At 44.2% G+C, this 18465-nt stretch overlaps 1 protein-coding gene across 6 annotated transcripts in view; it reads left to right on the top strand.

Annotated features, from left to right (window-relative positions):
- Positions 1-18465, top strand: part of EBF2 (EBF transcription factor 2) — a 194509-nt gene that overhangs the window by 10877 nt on the left and 165167 nt on the right. For 5 of the 6 annotated variants that reach the window (XM_047091529.1, XM_047091526.1, XM_047091525.1 and 2 more), the window contains exon 6: positions 482-550. The exons of the other annotated variant lie outside the window; for it this stretch is intronic. In XM_047091529.1, the coding sequence (XP_046947485.1) occupies positions 482-550 (69 nt within the window). The remainder of the gene's footprint in view (positions 1-481; positions 551-18465) is intronic. 6 annotated transcript variants of the gene reach the window in all.

Genomic DNA, 18465 nt, shown 5'->3' with positions numbered 1-18465 from the left:
ATGTTTATAAAGTACACAGAGTTTTCTGGAAAGATTACACAAATAAGGTTAAGTCCAGGCAGCTACTTGGGGGTCTATTTTGTCCGTGCTCCTTCCCCTTCTTTCTTCAAATATTTATTGAGACACAAAGATCTAAAATACACAATCATAAAGTCATTCAACATGGGTCTATAAGATGTGACCTTATAGATTTAAAAGTCCAATGCCCATGGCTCAGAATACAAATATGGTTCCCGAGAAAGTTGTGATTTGCTGAGAATTACCCAGTCATAAGCCACAGAGTATTTGAAGGAGTATCTTTGGGCTTCAGGTCCAGCGTTGTTTTGAAACATGGCCATAAACTCTGTGCTTGAGCCTCTGAACGCTAAGAGGCTACCTAGGACGTGTGTATTTTTGTGAATGTTTCTATGCTGTATGCTCATTGTATCTTCCTGATTTTAACAATTTTCTTTTACTCTTTTGGTTCCTTCCCAATCTACAGTCGATGTTGCGAGAAGAAAAGTTGTGGAAACCGAAATGAGACTCCTTCAGACCCTGTCATCATCGACAGGTAGGGGGCAAAAGTGATTAAAACGATCATTTCTGGTTTCTCTCCTTTATGAACCTCGACGCTGAGTATCGATCACTTGGGATTTGCCATAAGGTTGGTTTCATGTTATCTTCAAGGCAGAGCTAGTCCAACATGTGTTCTCTTGTTCTGGTTGGCCTTTCTTGGAAGAAGTCAGAACCTTCCTTTTTGAACATGTGTCTCTAAATCTATGCTGGGATTCTTTTCCAGGTGCACTGATGTCAACCTAATAAGGAGTGTGTGGATATTGATGGTAAAGGAGGCCAGCTCTCCTATTTGGCAGAGCTGGGTCTCACTAAGTTTCTTGGAAGAGGCAGTATACCCCGAGTTAAGCGTCATCCCCTTTGTCATTCTCCGCGATGGCTGTTGGGTTGAAGACTATCAGTTTAGATTACAGTTTAGGGGATTATGACAAACTCTCTCTTGCATCGAGGGAGATTCCTTTCTACCACAGAGCATTGCATTCTGGGTCTTCTGTTCTATTCAGAGTGGGAAAGATTCTCTGGGACAAGATGCTAATTCATTGAAATGTGATTTAGGCATCCTCAGCTGTCTGTTTTTGTGATTGGAAACAGAACTTACAAACCAACGAAGAAATACCAAATTAACTTCCAGCAATCATGTAATTTTTAAGAAATCCCATATTCCCACCCCTAATTTTTTCTCTTTCGTTAAAAAACGGAATAATTCCCTATTGCTTTTTTCTTTGGGTTTTCGTGTTTCTAGCCAGGTCCTGAAATGGATTGGAGAGACCACAGTCTCCAAAGTTGTTATTCCAATATCCCAATGAATTCTCAGTTGGGAGAATGGAACCTCTGGCATTCTTCCCAGAAAGCCAGCTTGGTTTCTTTGTGGAAAGTATAGCATAGCCCTAGGAACGGGGAGGCTGGAATCCTGATCCTGTCCTCGCCTCTGACCTTGGACAAAGCACTCAGCAGCTCTGTTCTTCCATGGTACGATCGGAGGGTACTGGCTGCCGCTGTAGGTTTCAGGAGGCTCCTGAAATGTCCATGGCGGTTCTGCAGACTTCTCTGAGGTGCTTGGAAGAGGATGAGAACCAAATGTACAATGTCTGTTGGACGTGCAGGGTGCTTTTGCCATCGTAGGAGGCTCACGGGGGACCAATTTTAGAGAGCTGTTTGGAATTCCGTTGTTGTTTTTTTTTTGTTTTTCTGAAAGTGCATAGAAGCTTACAATGCAGGGGTTGTAAGAACTCTCTGGGGTCAGCCATCTCCCTCATCTGATAGACGGAAGGCTGACCCGGGAATGGTGACGTGACTTGCCCACGATTGCACGGCTGGGTGGAGCAGAGCTGGCTCTAGAACACAGTTGTCTGTCCCTCTCGGCTCGTGCTCCTCTCACTGCCACAGCCTGCCTCTCCCAAGCACTGTCTGTCCTGACTTATGTGAGTTGGATGTGTTGATCGCACGTGGCCCCATTTCCCAACTTCCCAGGATGCCCTCAGGATCCTCTGGGGGAATTCGAAGCATATGAGAACAGCTAGATGCAGACCCAGTCCTTTCCAGGATGCACGCTGACCTCACTAATCTTCAACTCTCCTCCCCACACTTTTGCTCCCCTTTGAAGAAGGTCTTGCTACCTCATGACTATGGCATCTTTTCTTGGAATAAGGTCCCCACAAATCAGCTTTAAAGATGGTTGCCAACCCATAAATCCTAACCTGCACCTTCCATCTCATAAGCACACATCTTAATGACTCTGCACTTAGCAGTTCTTACTTTAAGAACCCGCATACGACTTGCACCCGCGGATAAAGCCTGACATATCTACGTTTTAATCCTATGTAATACGCATGGTACCCGTACAAAAGAAAGTCTTTTAGCATCTACAGAGGGAGAAGATTTTCAAATTAGGTGCTTTCATTGTTTGTGCTAGAATGCCTTAAATTCGTCTTTGAAGGTGGAAATTGTATCTTGGCTGCATATTATAGAGCTTTATGGGACTATGGCATTTACTTTTTACCATCCTGTGCACAATAAAACAGCCCAGTGATATCTCTGCATCACTTGAAATATGTGTTACTTTTGAAATGTTGTGCATCTACACACGGAGACATACCAAAGGGTGCCGTAAATTGGCCATCATCAGGTTTTTAGAGCACCCGTTTTATTGTAAACAGATGCATTTATTCTGCTTACTCATTGTAGGGCTTTTGTTTGGAGATATCGCCCTTGTCTTATTACTTCTGAATGTCTTTTGGGCTTACCCTCGCCTCCTTCCCTTCCCTGTGGATGTAAAAGGAGGTGAAGTCAGGTTTCCATTTGTGGGAGGTGGGGTGGGTGGTTTGTGTCATTCAGGGGTTTGGTTGAGTTCTGCATCCCGTCCCTGTGTTCAACGTCTGCCAACTTGGAAATGTTGAGATCCCCCACGAGCAGCAAACGGGTGCAAAGTAGTCTATTTTGGATTTCCTCTGAGTAAATATAGAACTCTCTTCTCTGCCCTTGTTCCTATAATGCCAACTAATTATCTCCTCCCCCTGCTCGCTCATCTAACCAGATGCAGTTAATTTACACTGTCTCTCTTTGAGTTTTCTCACACAACAGGCACGCTCCACTTTGGCTCTAGGGAGCCTGCTTATTCCCTTGGAATTGTGCATGTTCGGGGGAGGGGATGGGGAGCCTCAAGGGTGGTTCCCAAACTTTTCACCACAAAAGACCCCTTCGATCATTTTCCTTGGCCGGCCCAGCGTTTTGTCAGATTTTGCCCGCTGGACTGCAATCGACAAGTAACCAACCATTCAGCTGTAAACTCCATTTTTATTAATCAAAGACATACAATGGAATGGGAAGGAAGAATCTCATTCCAGAAATGCCCTTGATCTCATCAATGGCCAGTCAGAGTTTTGGATGGGGACAAGACAAGCAGTGTTATCACACTGACTTGACAGGCTTCCAGCTCAAACGCCAAACAACTTGACTTTTCATTTAGCCCCTGTGACCACATCTTGGGCAGATATTCAGTTTCCAATAGGCTGCTTAAAAGATGAAAGATAGCTTTTACTACCATGTGGCCCCTTCATTGAAAATCATCGGATTTTATAATAGGGTGCCCGCCCTCCCGCCCCCCCATCAGAGATATAGTTCTCTAGGTCCTCAGACTTAGCCCCAGATTAGGATTTGTTTTTTTCCTACTAAATTGCTCTCTGCCTTGATTTCTCTAGAAACATAAATTTAATTTTTATTTTCAGCTGTCTTTTCAGCATGCTTTTGTGAATTCTTGGGCAGCCCCACCTCTCTCCAAAAAGCCAGGCCAATGCACAGCCCAGCAGGACTTGCTGCTGAATCACAGGCCTCCAGTAGAGCCTTCCTTCTGTGTACAAATGTGTGCGTGTCTAGAGTGGCAGTAAAGCTGATTAATTTTTAGTGTAAAAATCCAAAGTTCCTGTATGAAAGAAAAAAAAAAAAAAACACCAAAACCGGAACAGACCAAACCAAGAATGAAACCATAATCCTTCCTTTGGTCTTCGGCCTAAATCTTGTCTATAAAGATCTGTGTGTGGTAAATAAAAATAAAAAGTCTCAAGCCGATTTACATTTTGTGGTTTCAGAGCTAATTCAGAGCTTGTTTTTTCTGGGCTGTATTCTTCTCAGACTCTCTTCTCCGTCTGGAAACTTCTTCTGAGTATCTGCTGAATCTCTGGGGCTCAGGGATAATCTGGTGGTCCGTGGGAAGATCTCTTTAGGGACAGTTTCACTGATGTAGGAGAGTGACAAAAGAGTCCTTAAAGTACCAATTCTTGTAGCCCATAAAAAGTCAGATGGGTAGAGAGGGCTAACGTTCTTTTTGCATCTTTGTAGGCTGTCTGTGCCCATGTGCATACTGGTACGGTATTTTCTATCAGAAGGGCAGATCAGCCTATGTCTCATACGCTAAATATCCCAAGATCTTCTGTCCTGGGACATTGGTTTCCATATTTCTGAGCTGTTTCCTGGAGGGCCATTTTAAATGTTGATGTAGTTTTGTTTACTTTCTTTTTCAAGAAGCCCGACAAACAACAGAATGAACCTTATTCAAAAGGTTTACTTAAAAGTATCTCATGGGTGGGTTTTCCTGATGGTATCTTCCCTTTGTTTTAAATAAATTAAAAAAAAATTTTTTTTTTCTTTCAACGTTTTTATTTATTTTTGGGACAGAGAGAGACAGAGCATGGACGGGGGAGGGGCAGAGAGAGAGGGAGACACAGAATCGGAAACAGGCTCCAGGCTCCGAGCCATCAGCCCAGAGCCCGACGCGGGGCTCGAACTCACGGACCGCGAGATCGTGACCTGGCTGAAGTCGGACGCTTAACCGACTGCGCCACCCAGGTGCCCCTGAATAAATTTTTAATTGTGGAAAAATGCACGCAACATGAACTTGACCGTCGTCACCATTTTTAAGTGTCAACCAGTTTTAAGTTCAGTGGTTTAGGTCGTTCACATTACTGAGCGGTGAGAGCCACTGCAGAGATCTTTTCACCTGGCAAAACTGTGACCGTCCGTTCTCCCCCACCCGCAGCAGCCGCCATGCTACTTTTGGTCTCTATGAGTTTAACTACTTCTAGGGACCTCATATGAGCAGGATCCTTACTGTATTTGTCCTTTTGTGACTGGCTCATTTCACCGAGCATAATGTCCTCCAAGGTCCTTCATGTTGTAGAGCGCCAGGACTGCCTTCCTTCTGAAAGCTGAACAATATCCCAGTTTGGATATATCACATTCGTTTATCCACTCATCTGTCGACAGACATTTGGGCTGCTTCAGTCTTTCAGCTCTTTGTGAACAATGCTGCTGTGAACAGGGGTGTACAAATATCTCTTTGACTGTCTGTTTTCCATTCTTTTGGGTATAGACCTAGAAGTGGAATATGGAACTCTCTTCTCTGCCCTTGTTCCTACCAAATAGTAATTTGAGTCATGGCCACACCATTTCCGTTGCAGCTACTTACGTTCCCACCCACAATGCATGAAGGTCCCAATTTCTCCAGATCCCCACATTACTTATCTTCTTTTCCTTCCTTCCTTCCTTCCTTCCTTCCTTCCTTCCTTCCTTTCTTTTTCTTTCTTTCTTTCTTTCCTTCTTTCTTTCTTTCTCTTTATTTCTTTCTTTTTCTTTCTTTCCTTTTCTTTCTTTCTTTCTTTCTTTCCTTCCCTTCCTCCCTCCCTTCTTCTTCCTCTTCCTCTTTCTCTCTTCTTTCTTTCTTTCTTTTTCTTTCTTTCCTTTTCTTTCTTTCTTTCTTTCTTTTTCTCTCCCTCCTTCCCTTCCTCCCTCCCTTCCTCTTCCTTTTCCTCTTTCTCTCCTCCTTCCTTCCTTCCTCTTTCTTTCTTTCTTTCTTTCTTTCTTTCTTTCTTTCTTTCTTTCTTTCCTTCCCTTCCTCCCTCCCTTCTTCTTCCTCTTCCTCTTTCTCTCTTCTTTCTTTCTTTCTTTCTTTCTTTCTTTCTTTCTTTCTTTCTCTCCTTCCCTTCCTCCCTCCCTTCCTCTTCCTCTTTCTCTCCTCTTTCTTTCTTTCTTTCTTTCTTTCTTTCTTTCTTTCTTTCCTTCCTTCTTTCTTTCAGTAATTGTAATCTCAAGTTTTGCTCCTCTTTTCATCTTGGTAAGCATCTTCACTTGCTGCTTTCCCCTCTGGTCCAGGCTTCTTGTTTGCCTTTTCCTGCCGTTTGGCACATCCTTTTCCCACCTTTTTCTGCCTCATCGACCACCTTGTTCCATTGGAGTGCGTGTTTGGATCCTCTCTTCTCTGGCCCATGCTTGTTATCCCCCTCTCCAGTGTATCACTTAACTCCAGGAAAGTATTATTTGTGGGATGGGAATTTCCAGAGAATAACTGTGGGGAGTAAAGCTCTTACCGACCTCCCAGGCATGCTAGAGGGTATTGCATTAAACCTGAACACTAGAGTTTTTGTTAATTTACCAAACGAACTCCATATTAATTTCTTCTTGATTTGTTATGTCGATTCAGCTTTTAACCCCACTGTTCCTTTCAGCACAGAAGCAGTATTTGGATAGTAGTTGGAGTTGAGCTCTTGCTGAGATTTATGTCCACAAAGCCTAGTAGATTCCTGCCGTCTTAGGCCACTCACACTGGTTTTCAATCTGTGACAACTCCCTCCCTTTCCCTGGAAATGGACAAGCCAGATATGTCAGTAGAGGCACGTCCCAAACAAGGATTTCTGTCCCCGAAAAGGGTGGATACGACCGATACTCAACCTTTAATTGACATTTACTATGTGCTGGGCATTCGGCTATGTAATTTGCGTTAATTATCTTCTTAATTCATCTTTGGTGGTTAAGAAAAGTTCAATTTTATGGAGAAGAATATGAATCTTAAGGAGCTGGAGAACTTAGCCAAGGTCACATAGCCAGTTTCAGTGGTGAAATTGGAGTGTAGTTAATGGGTAGAAGTTCCAGAGAAAAAGATTTTGGCAAAGAAGGGAAACCTTTCCAGAATTTAGAGCTGTGTAAGAATGGAAAGGCCTGGTGAGTATGGTCTGGAAGCACTGTTGGCTCCCGAAGTGCCATTTAACTCTGAGGTTGTACAAGTCACATTCATGTGTGTGACGGGCGTGATGGAATATCAGTCCCCAGTCCCCGTGACTGAGAGGCTGCATTTGGTAGCAGATATGGCCTTTGACTAGGATCAGGATGCCTGCTCTTGGCCCTGGATCATGCACTAACTAGCTGTCTCATGTTACAGAGGTCATGAGCTGCCTCTCTGGGCCTTAGTTTCCCTATCTGTAAAAGGAAGTGCATGGGATTAATGGATGACCTTTGCATTACCTTCCAGCTCTGAATTCTGATTCTAGTGGAGGGCCCAGGCTTGGGTGTCAGGCATGCTAATTCATCATCCTTGCTCATCAATAATTTACGGGAGCTATTAATATGTGCCTTCCATGCCCAGATTCCCCATCTCCAGTGTAGGGAGCCCAGTGCTGTGAAGAGTCTACAAAAGCCTGGCCCCGGGCTATTTTTTTTTTTTTTTTGTACTGAAAATTCTATTCTCTCAGAGAGGGTGTAGATTTTCTCACCAAACAACACAGATTATCTACCCGAAGTGAGTGCATCATTCTTTCATTTTCTTTGTCCTTTATTTTCAAGTAAAATCTTTGCTAGTTTCTTGGCCATTTTAGACACAGATAGGAGAAGGGACTCTTCTATGTGCTGGTATAGAAAATATATCCTTTTGGGTTGAAGCACTTCACCAGATGACAGCCTGGACCACGTGGTAAATAAATGATATTTCGTTTGAGAAAATCACTCTTCCCCTGCTGATCAAAGAGGTGGTATGGAAGAGTTTTGATGTTTACTTCTGTAGTTGGGCTAGTGTTTAAGAATTACACTTGTTCTACTCGACTCACCGGTCTTCCTAGACTCACAGAGCTTTAAGATTTGACTCACACTGGCTCAATCATCTGTACGTTGGTTCACTCCATCGTTTATTCATTTAGGATTTTGTTGCTGTTGTTATTCAGTTATTAAACAAATATTTGTGAACTCGTGGCACTAAGAGACCATTGGGGAGCATAACAGCCATGGTTCCTCCTTTTATGGAGCGGACAGCTTAAATGATCACGCGGAGAAATATTTATTTACAAACTGTGGAAAGTATGTGAAAACTAGGTGAGTGGATTGTAGATGGGTTCCAACTTTCTAGTTCAGTCATGTCTTTCCCCATGAATCAAAATGTTTGTTTCATCAAGCAGACCTTGAAAATGTCTTCCTCTCTCCCTTTGCATGTACCAGCTCTGCCTGGAACACCCACCCCAAACTCTGCCGATATAAATCCTATCAGTTTTTCAAGACCTGCTTCAGATTCTGCCTCTTCAAAGATATCAAATCTTATAGCCCAAGTCTTCTCACTTGACATTTGCCCCCTGTGCCTGCTCTTGCTAGGATGTTTGGATGTTGTTATCTTCTTTACCTATTGGGTTTGCCTTACATTTCCAAGTACACTGTAATTCTTGGATGTTGGGCATCATATGTGGCTTAAGTCTTTGATATTTCTTGGTTTTGTGATGGTGCTAATAATACTTCTTTCTCAATGAGTCGTATTAAGAATATTATTGAAAGATATGGGTTTAGAGTCATTGTGTTATCTGTAGGTTTCACGCTTGTAGTGAAGAAGTTACAGAGAGGGAGGGAGGCAAACCGTAAGAGACTCTTAAATATTGAGAACAAACTGAGGGTTGATGAGGGGGGTGGGGGAGAGGGGAAAGTGGATGATGCACATTGAGGAGGGCACCTGTTGGGTTGAGCACTGGGTGTTGTATGGAAACCAATTTGATAAAAATTATGTTTAATATAAAAAAAAGTAACCTCTATTGGAAATTAAAAAAAAAAAAAGAATATTAGTGTAAGGTGCCCACCATAGCGTATGACTGAATAGATGCTTTAAAAAAGTCATAGCAATTATTATGTTGTATCTCCTGTAACATCTGTCCAGTGGCTTGGATACTACAGTCACTCAGTAAATATTAGTTGGCAGATTAGTCTGTGACTGCCAAGCGTTGAAGAGTTTGGATGAGTGAGTCCTTTGCCAGTTTATATAGGACCTTTCCTGTAACTACTTGTATTTGACTGCTGCTTAGCAGTCTTACCCCCAGGGACAGGTAGGAACAAAACAATGCCAAGAACAGATATCTAGGGTTGTGAGGCAGAATGAATCATTCAGTAAATGTTTATCAAGGGTCTATTATGTTAAGGACTTTGCAAGGTGCTGTTAGGAATAATAAAATTGAATTGACACAAAGCTTTCCCATCAGGAGCTTATAGTTCAGATGAAAAAATGAAAAGTGTGCAGAAAAAACTGCTATAAGAGAGGCAGAGATTAAAGCTCTGAAGACCTGTAGCGGGGAGATTATTTTCATCTAGGTAGAGGTGCAAGAGGTGACGACTATAACTTGGACATTCATAGTTGAGATCAAAGGGCATTCTAGGAGGAAAGTGGGTAGGAGAAGACATGGAAAGGAACAAATTTCCTAAATCTGCTCATAGTTTTAGAAGTGCATGGATGTATGTGAAGGGGGGCAGTAGGAGAAGCTAGAAAGATTATTTGGGTCCAGATTTTGTAAGACTTTATATGCCTGGACAAAAGTATTTTGACATCTTTCGTTGGTGACGGAAAGACATTAGAGGATTTTAAGTAGTGCAATTTTATGGTCAGGTCAATATTTTGGAGGGATGATTTTGAGGATGCATTGGAAAATGGAGAATGGAAGTAGGGGAAACTTGTAGGAAGGCGTTAAAATAGTTCACGCATGCTTTGCTTCCTGTGACTTTTTTGGGAATATATCAGTTTACCTGCCAAAACTTGGGCATTGTTTCTATCACCCTGCACCGCCAGGAATTGGGAAAATGGGCACAGGCTTCAAATTTAGTGACTTCCTATAAAAATATCCTAGTTTTTTTTTTTATGTTTATTTATTTTTGACAGAGAGAGAGAGAGAGAAAGACAGAGACAGAGCATGAGCGAGGGGAGGGGCAGAGAGAGAGGGAGACACAGAATCTGAAACAGGCTCCAGGCTCTGAGCTGTCAGCACAGAGCCCGACGCGGGGCTCGAACTCACAGACCGTGAGATCATGACCTGAGCCGAAGTCGGAAGTTCAACCGACTGAGCCACCCAGGCGCCCCAAAATATCCTAGTTTCTGATTTAATTTCTTTCATCTTCTTCTGGATATGCTCCCTCCTACCATCAGCAGTGGCTGGGAGTTGGGTTTTCCCTGCCAGATACCAGTCACTGGAGGTAAAAGGCCCATTTTCTCACCTCTCCACATTTCACTTCCCCTCCCCCAATACACCCACCACTCCAAAGCTTTTGCTGATGTTGCCACTTGTCCCCATGAGTATGCGTCCTTTGTTCACTGGAAAGCTCAGATCCTTTGCAAAGAACTGCTGTTGTACCATCTGGCAATCTGTGAATTTTTTAGTAGCCTGGATGTTTGTGAGAGAGCAGGAACTCGGAAGCCGGAATCCAAACCGTTTGCAAGTAATTCTTTAGAAAAAAGGGGAAAAACCCAAACCAGTTCACTTTTACTAGCATTCTCTCATTCGAAGTGCTCACGTTAGGTCCCCTGGATCAATTCCCAGGGAAAATCAGAGGACCAAGTGGATGTATGCGGTTATGCGGAGCAAAATAATGGTATGCTTCAACTTCCGGTTTCTCCCGTATAAAATTGTATGATGTGATTAAGTTGCAGGTTTGCCAGAAAGGGGATGAGTCAGGAGAAGTAGACAGCACTGTGACGTTGTTCAATGCTGGAAATAAGAAATCGATGTTTGTTTCTAGGAAAGGTATTTCTTCCCAGAGTTGTCTAGCTGGCTTTAGGGGGAACAAAGGACCCAGAACTTGGGAAAGATTGCTAAGACCACATGTTCATCCTGAGAGAACTTTCTAGAACTCCCGGTTATTTCTTTCTATTTGAGCAAATGGGGCTAGAGGAGTTCTTCTGGGTCTATTTATGACCAGCCAAGAGGCTAACAGGCCAAACGGTTGGGAAATATGACATATCCTAAGGAGACAGGAAGGAAGTTATCCACAGATGATTTATAAAACTCAGGGCTCTACCTGTTAGGACTTGATTAGATTATATGCTGATTGAAATCTTGTAGGAAATGTTCTTTGTTGCTCTGTTCTTCATGTTGACCTAGAGTTGCGATTGGAGGGGGCATTTGATTGAAAGGAAAGTGGTCGAGTGACAAGAGGCTCAAAGCACGTCAGGCAGCTTAGACCCAAGTCTATAAAGAGTCAGCATTTTGTCAGTCTCTACTGGGTAATTAATTAAGTGATTGTCCTCCAGGAAGGTTTTGTTCTAAACTCAAACTCTCCCAGCCCCCTCAAGACCACCAAGGAGCCAGAACTGGTGAGAAATGCTGCAGCTGCTCACATATAACAGGAGCTTTTGAAAAGGAAATAGGGAGAAATTCCTAATCCCACTGATACCATGGCAGGAATGGAAGAATTTGCAGGGATGGAACCATCTGGATTCCAGCCAGCACTTTGGGGTTAACACCTGCATTTTTTAAGGCACATAGGATGCCAGGACTTTTAGAAAAGAGAGCTCACAAAATGGTCATGCAGTCTGGGCCATCGTAGCTCTGTATGCTGTCCTTCACACATAGGTCCTCCAATCAAGCCCTGAGGTGGTTCTCTATGGAGAGAAAGGGCAAGCCTTTTGGTTGGTTGACTTTGGTCCAGATTTGCACAGTTGCACAGGACATTTTCCTGATTGATTGAAAGCTTTGCACATGACTCAGGTATACACTGGGACTGTCACCCACATTTCATTTCAGATGAGAAAACTCCGTGGAAGAGCAACTCCTTCAGTGGCCATGTAGCAGGCAGGTCAAAGACTCAACTGGGATTAGAGACAAGATCTCTCACTCCCAGGACACAGCTGTGATGGTCTGTGTAAGGAGAGGACAGGAGGAACAATGACATTCCCAATGAATAGGGTGTCACTGAATCGCAAAGCTTCTAACTGGACCGGAGCTTTGGAGGATTCATCACCTTTCAAGCACCATGCCATAGGTCAGACTGATGACATTTTGCTTCCCTATAATCAGTAATTTTGTATGTAGCCAGTTTGTTCTGCGAAAAAAGGCCTTTTCTTTCTTCAGAAAAAGTAAGGTTGTGCATGTAACACAGACTTATGACATGTGGGTTGCGTACTTGAAGTGGTTGTTATTCCTGGAGTGTGATAACTGGCAAAATCTGGCTTCAGATCTGGGTTTGACCACTCCACTATACCATTCATGCCTTTACCCATTCATTCATTTCCTCCCTCTCATTGAATCCGGAGTTGCCAGATTTCGCAAATAAAAATATAGGATGTCCAGTCACATTTCAGTATCACATAAACATGAATGATTTTTTTTTTTTGGTGCAAGTATGCCCTAATTCGATTTGTAGTTCAGATAAAAACAAATGCAATTTCATTATAGACCTTTCCCACGTGATATTTGGGATATACTTATACTGAAAAATTATTCGTTGTCGTCTGAAATTTAAAATTAACTGGGCATCCTATATTTTATCTGGCAACCCTACCTGAATCCCAGTTTGTATCTGAAAAATAGGGGAGTGAGGACTGTCGCACGGTGCTGGGATGGGGAGATGATGCATGAGAGAGCCCTGTACCATGATGGGCTCATGCTGGCTTGGTTCCTTCCTTTGTGTGTGTGTGTGTGTGTGTGTGTGTGTGTGTGTGTGTTCTGCCTTCGTGCAGGGCTCATAATGATCTTCTTGTCCACGTGGAAGTTGATTCACACTTAGGGGGTTCAGTGAGGAAGCTGATAGGTGAACAGAAAACATTATTGGGAACCGTCAGCAGTCCCTGCCGGCCCTCCCCCTCCCCCTCCCCCTCCCCCTCCCCCGCCAGTCTTTGCCAGTTTCGCCACCCAGGCCCCCTCTTCGGCGCTCTGTCTCTTGTCTCTTTTTGTCACCTCTCGGTGCCTTGCTCTCATGCTCTGTCTAGACCCTGTTTTATGGACTTGTCGCCTCCCCTGCATTGGTTTTGTTTAGTGCCCACTGTCTACCTACTGTTCACTTTTATACTGACTTCCCTGAAAGCCTTTGTTCAGCGTTCCCCAAGTCTCCTTCAGCGCTTCAAACATGTGGGACTGTTTAGGCTCGAGTGATAAATTGCGCGGAGTTGAAGGTAAAGGGGAAGCTCCTCTCTCCCCACTTGGTCTTGGCTGACGTTTGAACAAGAGCCAGACTCGACTTCGATTTAATGCTAGCAGTCCACTTGATGCTTGCCCAAGTAAATGTAGAGTGGCTAATGCATTTTATCATCCAGATGTTGAGTCACAAGATGAAGGATCACCACCATTTAGACATATATCTGGGTAATTTAGTGAGCTGAAAAAAAAAAATCTAACTTTGAAAATTTGGTGTCGTTTTTGAGTCAACCTGTGTCGAAACACCGGACGGCAGATTTTAAAATTCTGCGTTTTCTTCCCTCACTCCCGTCGCGCCCCACTCTGACCCCATCTCCCTCTTTTTCCTTTGCTGACCTTTCTTTTTTTTTTTTTTACTTCCTGCCTTTGGCTTTAGGGACTCCTTAGCTTCCCCCCACCTTGCCTTGCGTTTTTAGTGAGGTGTCTAACCTTGAGTCAGACACAGGCTGTCAGAAACATTTCCGGGAGCAACTGGTACCCGAGTGCCTTTCTCCTCAATCCCCTCTTTCTTCTTTTCATTCCCTGATGAAGAATGAAACGCTGGCTTCACTGTAGGTGTTCTGTTTATAACTCCGGCTTGGCGGTTTTCACTTCGAGTGGAGTCCATTGAGCTTGTAAATTGTATTGGATCAGTGAGCCCATAATGAGACCTCCAAACCCAAACAGTAGAAGTCTGCTGGGATTTTATTGTTCATAAAGCTTCTTCCCTGGGGAGGGATAGAGTCATTAGGTGTGCACTGTGTTTAATATTTGGTCATGACAGGAAGCAATAATTTTCTATTTTTATGGTGGCTTCTGAGTTTTTAAAGCAATTGCCTAATTCCCATCACTGAGACTGGAAGCAAATTAACCAGACAGCGAGGTAAGCCGGTATGTGGTTTTGGTCAGGGCGTATCTTGTTTAGCGTCTTTCTCCGTCCCGTGCCTGACCCCCGCCACTCTGATGGCTGGAACCTGCCTACACGGGGGTGTAACTTATCATTTGGAGTCCCATGGACTCTTACTGCCAGGTAGAAACGTGCCCTCTCCAAAGAGGTGGAGCGGTGGGCGCCTGCTTGGGAGGCCCTCCCCTGTCCTTTCAGACCCTCCCCTCCTTAGATGAGAGAAGTATGTCACGTTTTTTCAAAATTGGCATCGGCCTGAAACAGGCCGCCTCCCTCATTCTTAACCCCTGGGCAGACAGCTGGATTTGAGTGGGACACCTATGCTAACGTCCAGCACCAAGAAGCCCCAAGTCAAGGTGTTAGGTCTTCTTGCTTCATGAAGACGGGGGGTGGGGGGGGATGCTTTGGCTTGGAGCCTCTGGGAACAGAGCCCAAACCTAAGCATCTGCAGATGAGGGCAGGGAGATCAGTTTGATGAGTTGGCATGATTTCTATTGGTCGGGCCAGGCTGACCTGTGATACTGAAATAGGAAGGAGGTGGGAATTTCCAAGGGCAGGGGCTCAGCTGTTCCCCACTCACATCTGTAAAGGGGCATAACCACTAGTAGATTACGGCACAGGTCATGGGGTCAGTGGTCCACTGACTGCGGGATGCTAGTCTACCCTGACAGCAGGATTTGAAGTTCCGTGGAAATGGGATTCTGTGATGTAATTCTGAGCACAAGGAAGGTTGGACAGAAGGCTAGTTTTTTTTTTTTTTTAAGTTTATTTACTTATTTTGAGAGGGAGAGAGAGAGCACTCATGTGCATGGGGAAGGGACAGAGAGAGGGAGAGAAAGAGAATCCGAAGGGGTTCTGCACCCACAGCACAGAGCCGGATGCGGGGTTTGAACTCATGAACTGTGAGATCATGACATGAGCTGAAGTTGGATGCTGAACGGACTGAGCCACCCAGGCGCCCCAGAAGGCTGGTTGTTTTGAGACCCATTGTGTCTGTAGATTAATCTCGGTCCCTTCGGCATTTTTTTTTTTTTCCCTAGTAGAAAACTAAAAATGAGGCGTCAGTGACATGCTTCTTTGGGAAGTCACAGCCTACCTTCTTCTTCTTTTTTTTCTTTTTTTTTTTTTTTTTTTTTTTGAGTTTTACAGACCTTAGCAGGAACCAGCTGGGCAAAATTGTGTCCGAAAAGATTGTCATGCTTGACCTGACCTGCAGAGCTGTGGAACTGACTCTCAGCTGTTAATCAGATGTGATGACCTTGAGAAAACTTCCTGAAAGCTCCCTGGCATGGGAAGCCTAGACTTGTTGCACGTTAGAGGGTTCCGGGGAAGGTCAGGGAGCCAGGGCTTGAAGGCAGAAAACCAGACCCAGGGAGTAAATGAAAGGACCTTTTTTCCAAACCCAAGTCATACATATCTATCCTCTGAAATACTATGTCTATGGAGAGAAAGGTTGCCTGATACCATTCCAAGATTTTGGCGTTCTCATCTCCCCCACCACATCCCTTCCTTTTTCATCATGGATACCGTCGATGGTCCAGGAAAGCCTGCGGATCTCTGATCCCGTTGGGGCTTGTCTACATTTAAAATGGAAAGAGATGCTTAGATGCTAAATTTCAATTAGGGGGCAGTGAAAATAAAGATCTAATTTGTTTACCCTTCCAAGTTCATGGATCTCTTCCATCCCCAAACACATCGAAAGTTCCACCAGTGATGTACTGTGCCCTTTCTTTTCTCTTATCCCGTCTCCACTCCTTTGTTCTCTTTCTTGCCTCTTTACTCCTATTCTGTTCTTGTTCTTGCCTCCTTTTCTTTTTCCTTTCCTCTCACTCTGTGCCTTTTCTTCCTGTCTCTCTTTCCCCTTGCCGCCTGCCTTCCCCTCCCCAAGTTATCGCGGACTTGTGCAGGAGCCGACAGCCAGTGTGTTTGTCGGGAACTTGGTCTCAGCCGTTCTGTTGCTCTCAATGGCCCATTTGTTTGCTCTTGTGCAGGAAAAAAAAAAAAAAAGAAACTTTTCCAACCTACGAGTTCCGTTGTCTCCCTAGGGATCCTTGTTTGAATCTTTGCTGTAAGATTTTTTTTTTTCCTATGAAGTACCAAAGAAATAATTGCCTTATCGTTAACAAACAGAACCTGGCTCTTATCACCCCATACCCCAGAGCCTTGGTGCAAAAGTTGGGCCGTGCCAAGTGCATGCATTAACCTGATACGCGAAACCCCTTTTCAAAGCTGGTCCTCAGAGGACACTCATTGAGGGCGTTTTTGTCGAGAGGTGGCACAGTGAAAGCACTTCTTACGGCACTGGGTGCCAAAAGAGATTGGCTGGCGTTTACACCCCTGTTACAACAAAAAAAGAGTGTATTTTTCTGGGAGGAACATTTTCAGATTGTTCTAATTGTCACTGGCAACGAACAGTACTTGGAACCGGAGTCTTGCGGTGGCCTCACTGGAGTTTTAAAGCATCCCTTGGCACAAGAGACTTTTTGGTTCCGTGGGTGAGCTGTGGCCTGAAAAAGCAAACGGATCATAAAAAGCACCAGGCCTGACGGCCCACTATTGCCCTCCGAAAGGATGTGACATAACTTGGAACGCGGGCTGCACTGTCAGTGTGGATTCCGAGTTTGTTTTTGGAGCCACGGAGGTCTCCTGTGAGAGTTCATTTGCATCTCGTAACAGTCTCTTGGCCTCCACCTGCTTAAAGCAGAGTTCTTCTTTCGGAACCTGCATGGATCGTGGTATCTTCTCATTTAAATTGATGGTATCATTTTCAGAAAGGCTGAGCATGAGGTTGGCCCCTCTATGCCAACCTACCGTTGGAACAACATCGCTTCTGCCGTCTTTTGGATCTTTCGACAAGGCCGATGCACAAGGGATCTGGGGAAATGCTTGCTTTGGGGTCAACTTGAATCTCCATCCTTTTAAAAAAGTTTGCCCTGTTGTGTCTTCTTTGTTAAAATAAAATAAATAAATAAGAAAACCCCACAGCAAAACACAAAAAAAGATATATGGTGTTGCATCAGATACTGACAGCGCATCTCAAAAGATCCTTGGGGAAGCTTTTGTTTGGGGTGGGAGAAATCTTCCTCTTAAGCATTTCCCAGCATTCCTTCAAGACATCTGGTTCTCTCATTTTCTCTCTGACTTCTGTGCTTTTTTTTTTTTTAAATAACTCCACTACTGTCATTATTTTTATTATTTTTAACCATTTAACGAAATGTGCTGAATGGCGATCCCACATGGCATCTTGTCTAAAACTCGTTTGACCTTTGGAAGTGATGACCTTAACCAATTTTTACTGGCAAGTGTCTTGACTTTATTACTCAGGAGACAGTTTATTTTATTTTTTTTTTCCTTAAAGAGAAGAGTGAACAAGAGAGAGTGAGCTTCTCTTAAGATCAAAGAAAAGGAAAGAGCAAGGAGGTTCTACCCCCCCCCCCCATCTCCATGCTGGAGCAAAAAATTTTCTCTTTCCCATCCTGTTTTGTTATTATTCTCAGTGTCCTTATAAAAGCATAAATAAACACGGTGAAATCTCACCCATGCCTCCTGTACCCACATTTCCCTCTTGAAGCATTTGGGAGCTCCTCTGTTTGCACTTTGAAATTGGGCTGCTGAGTTGATGCATTGTCTCGTGTCACCATCATATTATTTTCTTTTGCCCACTGTCAGTGGAGGCCAAATCTATTAAGTGCAAAGAAAAAAAAATAAATAAAAGGAAGCAAACTGTGTTGCTGCGCTTTCTGCTCTAACTCTAGGAGACGTAGGTCTGAGTTAGAAGGATTAACTTTGCCGCTTTGTGCGCCCTGCCGTCCCTGGGCTCTATCACCGAAAGCAAATATAGGTAAGCAGAATGGTGCGCGGTTGGCAGCCACTGGGTGAAGAGGCCCCCCCCCCCCCCGGTGGAACGAGCACTGTAAATGAATTGCTGTTCTACCCCGGGGCAGGGCAGTGTGAGAAACACCAGTAGAACAGGGCAGAACTGCGCTGCCTCCCTCTCCCTGCACTGAAGAGCTAGTTTAGGTGTCCAGCATCATACATCTCAAAGCCCCGCAAACTATGGGGAGAAAAGAACCCTTATGCTGCAGCATCCTTCCTTGGAAAGGGAGTCATTTCCTTCTGGGTTGTTTGTGGTTGTATGTCGAGAAAAGGGGTAGGAACTTCACGTAGAGCATTTTTCCAAGGGGGTGCTGAAGCAAAGGGCCTCTTTAGGAGGTGGGAGCATGGACGGTGTCATGGTGTTGGGAAGGGATCCTATCGACTTGGAGCTTGGGAGCTGTATCTCTGTCACCCAGCACCCACATGCAGCGGCTGCCCTCAGGGTTTCGTCCCTGGATGGTGTCA

Source organism: Lynx rufus, unplaced genomic scaffold (assembly GCF_022079265.1).
Source record: "Lynx rufus isolate CCGP_SWC_20201006 ecotype Redwood Valley unplaced genomic scaffold, mLynRuf1.p SCAF_3, whole genome shotgun sequence".
Lineage (NCBI taxonomy): Eukaryota > Metazoa > Chordata > Mammalia > Carnivora > Felidae > Lynx > Lynx rufus.
This window is presented reverse-complemented; position numbering and strand designations above follow the sequence as displayed.